The sequence below is a fragment of the Eleginops maclovinus genome, chromosome 12 (genome assembly GCF_036324505.1).
Source record: "Eleginops maclovinus isolate JMC-PN-2008 ecotype Puerto Natales chromosome 12, JC_Emac_rtc_rv5, whole genome shotgun sequence".
Taxonomy (NCBI): Eukaryota; Metazoa; Chordata; class Actinopteri; order Perciformes; family Eleginopidae; genus Eleginops; species Eleginops maclovinus.
Window position 1 is genome coordinate 8,074,670 of NC_086360.1, and position 5,504 is coordinate 8,080,173.

General features: G+C 41.4%; 1 protein-coding gene across 1 annotated transcript; it reads right to left on the bottom strand.

The window, feature by feature from the left end:
- Positions 1 to 361: 361 nt before the first annotated feature.
- On the bottom strand, positions 362 to 5,065 carry dmrt2a (doublesex and mab-3 related transcription factor 2a). Its single transcript, XM_063896368.1, has 4 exons — positions 4,881 to 5,065; positions 3,705 to 4,103; positions 2,112 to 2,214; positions 362 to 1,678 (listed from the first exon to the last, which is right to left on the bottom strand). The coding sequence occupies exons 2-4, from the start codon at positions 4,056 to 4,058 to the stop codon at positions 606 to 608; spliced, it is 1,530 nt and encodes a 509-aa protein (XP_063752438.1). The 5' UTR covers positions 4,059 to 4,103; positions 4,881 to 5,065; the 3' UTR covers positions 362 to 605.
- Between the last annotated feature and the right edge of the window lie 439 nt (positions 5,066 to 5,504).

The following is a 5,504-nucleotide window of genomic DNA, read 5'->3' on the forward strand; positions in this document are numbered from 1 at the left end:
CCAACAACACACATTTAAACCGAATATCTTTACTTATTTTGTAAATCTTAAAACATTTATTATTTCAAAATAAAATGTTTTGCTGCCTTTTTGCTCTATATCCTGCAAGAGTAACTCTATATTGTGAAAATGAAAACATTATTTTTTTTTAATGGATAAATTGTAAAACATTAAGTTTGAGCAATTGCCTGATTTTATTAATGCCATACCTGCTGTTTGGTATGTTTTTCTCAGTATGAATGTAAAAACTGGAGTGATTTAATATTGGGTGTAGAGTAACTTCTGACCGAAACAAAAGCATATTCCAAGCTACACATGTCATAACCCATAGCATAGAATGAAATACAAGACTTTTAATGGAAAGAGTTCAGTCTTTCAAAGTTTATTGACATGGGGAAAACGTTGGGATAATGTTTAAATACTCTACATAATAAAGTTATTAAAACATGCACTTGTAAAATATAATACACTGTACATAAATATTACATTAGGGGGAAAAAAATGTTCTAACTGGTGTAGTTTCCGATGCAGTGCCAGGGATCAGGATTTAGTTTGATCCTCTAGCTGAGACAAACCTGACGATTATAGTGCAAGAAAAGTAGAAATTAATGGAATGCTCGACTCATGGCAGGTGCGGGTCTCTTCAGTATGGCCTCCACAGAGAAGGACAAAGACTCACCAGAAGCCATCTTGGTCCCCACAGGCTTGGACAGAAAGTCTTTAGCGTACCTGTTGCTGATTTTCAGAGCCTGAATGTCTTTGGCGGAGCCCTCCCTGAACTTTCGGGCGGCCTCCTCTAAGAGCTCTTTGGAGTATGGAGCCCTGAGCTCCAGCCCGGCACCGCCACCGGTTTTCTCATTCAGCGAGTGCTGGATGAGGGAGTGAAAGGAGTTGAGTTTCACGGAAAGCTTAGTGCTGTCCTTGCTCAGCTTGTTCAGGACTTGGCTGGAGTTTTGGGAATGAGAGTTGTTGGGGAAGGACTGTACAAAGCTTCTATTGGGTGGAGAGAAGGCTGAGGACTCCCTCTGGGTGACACCGTGGGCTTTGGGATCAGCCCGCTGAGGGCCTGCTGAGTCCTGCGCCGCAGCTGCTCGGGATCCTTCCACTTTAGCAGCCTCCTGCTCTGGCAGATGGCTCTCGTCAGGCATCACCTTGGGCTCCCACATTGCACCTGGCTTCATGTTCTGCACCGCCGTGGCATTAAAGAGGCACTGCTGGTAGAGCAGGGCGTCGCCCAGGTTGGCTGCACCACGGGGCCACATCATGAAGCCCCCTCGCGATGGCTGCAGCGGGTAGTGGCGATAGGTGGTGGCCACGCTGACGTTAGAAGCGATGAGCTCAACGTTGGCGGAGCCAGCGGGGTACTGCATGGACAGATCCAGGCAGTTAGGGCCCAGGAAGTTGCACAGCTCTTTGGGCTGGGGTTCAACCTGAGCTGCCGGCGAGTAAGCCGTCTTGTAGTTGTACTCTGCGGCATGGTGGGCCATGCTGTTAGGGAAGAGGAGAGAGGCCGCTTGGCTGTTTTCCAGCAGCTCTCGCTCTTTGTACTCCCGCTCCAGCATGATGGTTTCCAGCTCCTTGTCGGCGAAGGCCCTTCTCTTCCTCATGCGATCGCTCAGTGGCGGGGGGAGAGACGGGCTGGCTGGCATGTATGGGTCAGACTGCACCGGACGGTATCCTGCCATGAAAAGAAGCACCATTTAATTCAAGCATGTGATAGTCACATGTGTGTTGGATTAAAGCGAATGCATGCAGGAATTTTCACACTGACAAAAATGCAAAACTGCAAAAATAATTTTCCCTCCGGTTGCAAGAAAATATAAATCACATTCAATAATTAAATCATATTTGCATGTTTTAGCAGTGCTGGAGATGATATTGAGTGAACTCATAGCAAGCAGAATAGCTTTTTGAAGTCACTGGTTGCATGTTAACTAGTAGTAAGCACTCTTTTGGAGTTGTTAGTGAAAGAAATCCAAGACAAGCTCCAGGAGAAATTGAGGTTTTATCAGGGTTAAACAGGGACAGAGGATGAGCCAAGAGAAACAAAAAAAAAAGGATCAGAAAGATCTAAAACATGATTCTATTTGTCGGATTTGTTGGCTGTTTACCTTCGAGGATGCTTTTGGCAAGCATGGTGGACGGTCGAATATGTCGCTGATATATCGTCCTCCTCTCTGCTGGAATTTGTTTCCCAGATATTCCTTTCTTATCCTGATAAATAGAGAAAACAAAACATTGAAGACCTGCTGTCAGGATGTTTTTCTTGATCCTGTTAAAAATGCCTGATTTGTCACAGCTAATCCAATTCCAAATATGGGTCATGTTACTGTTTTTCTTGTATTTCTTAGTGACTTTCTTCTTTGTTTAAATATGTTAAAGCTGGATCCCTGTGTTTAACAATTGAACATGAGTAATAAGCCAACCAACAAATTGTAAACAAACACAAAATCGTAATATTAATATTATTAAAAGGTTAAATACATAAGAGAAATTACAGCCAGGTTGAACAGTTGTTTTACCTAACATGATTGCATCATTTTTTAAATCATGCAGCTTATATGGTTCATAACTTCACTGCAGACAGTCTCAAATAACTAAATTTAACTGGCAGCTATAGCAGATGCTTTAGGTAGATTTGTGTTTGTTTACAATTAAAAACAGAAATACATAATAAATAGCGGGACAGTTAGAAATGTAGCCATATAATTTGCTGGGTCAAAATAACAGTTGTCTCAGTAAAACCTTCATGGATCATGAGAAGCCATTTTGAGAACCACTGATTAAGATTCATGTTTATTCAGGGAAACAAATAGAATGGTATAACACATTAAAGAACTTCATTCATCATAACCACACATCTGTTGCACTACACTCCCAAAGTTAAATATGAAACTAAACTAAAGTTTCTTCCAATATCGAAAGTTAAATTTTGGGTGGAAAAACAAAACTGTATATTTTTAAGTGGCTGGTAGTGACTTTGGTGTTGTATTACTGTACATTTAAAAATAAAATAAAGTTATTTAACACTGAACAATAAGGTTTGTGTTGAAAAACCAGAAAAGCTTGTTTTTGCAACCCTGTTATGATTATTAATGGTGGCACTGCAACTCCTATAAATAAATCAACATACGTTTGATTGGAAGACTAATAATAAAGTAAAATAGTCAGTCAGAAGATAACTTTAAGCGAATTACCAAATTCGTATTCACGTTTAAATTAAGTCACATGTAAGGCATAAGAGTAGGCAAATTAATCAGAGGGACAACCAAACTGTCATTACATAAACACATAAATAACTTGTGGATAAATAACAATAATAAAGGGGAGCAAAATGACCCTGACTTGTAAGATCATGACTTAAATTGTTGCTGATTCTAAAAAGGGACAGAGAAATCTTTGTTAATACACTTGAGGGCTTCTTATGAGTTGACTTATTTCGGTGTTTTGTTTTATTATTAATCGTATGTGTTTTTAGCATAATTACATGTATGTCCTCTCAGGAAAGCAGTATTGACGGAGGTGTAATAAACTGAAATTACGTTTAATGTGGTTCTAATTTGATCCTTCACTTTTGCTGCGCTTGAGTGCAGCAACACGTTAACGGTATAGGTTACAGAGTTTAAGGTTTGTGAGCAGCATTTAAAAACACAACACTCCTCCACGCTCCACACTCCATACACACTCACACTCTCCGGGCCTACCTCGGTGGCTTGCTGCCTTCTCAGGGCCACCTGCGCCGCCATCACCCGCTGCCTCTCCACAACCAGCAGGCAGTTTGCGCACTGGCAGTCCCTCCAGCGGCAGAAGCGCTTGTGTCCCTTCAGGCAGGACACCACGCCGTGGTTGCGGCAGCGGGCGCACTTCGGCGTCCGGCTGAGCTTCCTCTGTTCCCCCATGCCGCTAGGGCCCGGCTTGTCGTCGCCCTTCCCGCCGTCTGCTTCGTCCTCTCGGAGCGCCGCCGAGCCGGGGCGGCTGGAGGAGTCCGCTGGGTCGTCACTCTCTGTCTCCAGGCTCTCTACGTCGATTTCAAACTCGCAACCGGGGCTGTCTGACATGACTGCCCGAATCCTCCGCTGGCTGTGTGTACACCCAGTTTATGTCTGTAGACAAATATGAAATATTGTCAGACTATTAATATCATTACGGGCGTTGAGATGGCACTTGAATCAAAGGGTCACTCAACATCATCATGTGAGAAAACTCCCATAACATCCGAAATCATTAGGCCTATGCATTCATCTCAAACGTGCATTGTTTTAATTATAGTTTAAACTTACTTTTAAAGCATGAGCAGTATCATAGATTGTAATTGTATTATCCGTTTTAGTGTTATTTTACCTGAGCTAAATGTCTTAAAACAAAAGGCATTATCCCAAAAGAAAACTATAACACAAAAAAAGAATAGCCCAGTTTTTTTTACTTCTAAATTTGTACAAACGTAGCTTAAATAGAAAAAGGAAACTAAAACGTTTCGTAATAAAACTGATGAACGTCTTTGTCGACAAGGACATATAACAATCCAATTGATACGATTTAGGCTTTGATTATACAGCAGATATTAACCCATAACAAAACGTTGATTTATTATTTTCTTCGCACATCTAACAAAACGGTGAGCATATTTGGACTACTATTAGCCAAAAACAAGTCACATCAAGAGACTAGGGTTAATATTAAAATGTAGGCCTATCAGACCATTAATAGTCTAAGCGCACTTCGGTCATCGCTCCTCTCCGTGTCCAAAGACGCAGTCTAGGCATGGGTCTAAGTGGTTGGCATTAAATTGGTTTGCAAATTGCAATGGACTTGGTCAGATGTCGTAGAGTTATGTTATTCCGTAATGGTGCATACAAAGACAAGAAAAGAGTCAAGTTTACCTGCACACGTTGATTCAGCGAATTTGTCCCGGGTTTTTCTTCTTTAACGCAGTGCGTGACGTCGTTAAGCAAGCGACGTAATGAATCACACACTACCGACTCCACAACAGGCTTGTAATGAGCTGCTAATTGAGTGGATGTATGTGTGTACTCCGAACAGATCCACATTTCCTCTGAAGCACCACACTCACAGCGCCACTCCTATGAAGCGCTTCAGTCTGCCTTCTCTGGCTTCTGATTCGCTGCTTCCGAACGCGAACCCACCAATAGGTTTACGAGCAGTTATTCAGTGCATGCGCTCAATAGTTTCTTTGTCTTTTCTTTTATAGATGAGAAGATCACAATGGAAGTTTAATTTTTCAGTTTACTGCCGGGAAGGACACTGATTTGTTAGTGTTTTGATCAAGGATAGGTTACTAGCTTTATTCTGATTTGATAAATAAAGTAACCATACATAGTCAAAATTATGAATCAACAGCATGGATAGAAAAATGTAACATAAAAATCAGAATGCGTTCAATGATGTTAAAATTATTGATCAAGAAAACTTCACTGTTTGCTAATGTACCCTATAAATAGGTCAATTAAGCCATAGGCCTACCTTTATTTCCAGTTCTTCCTGTA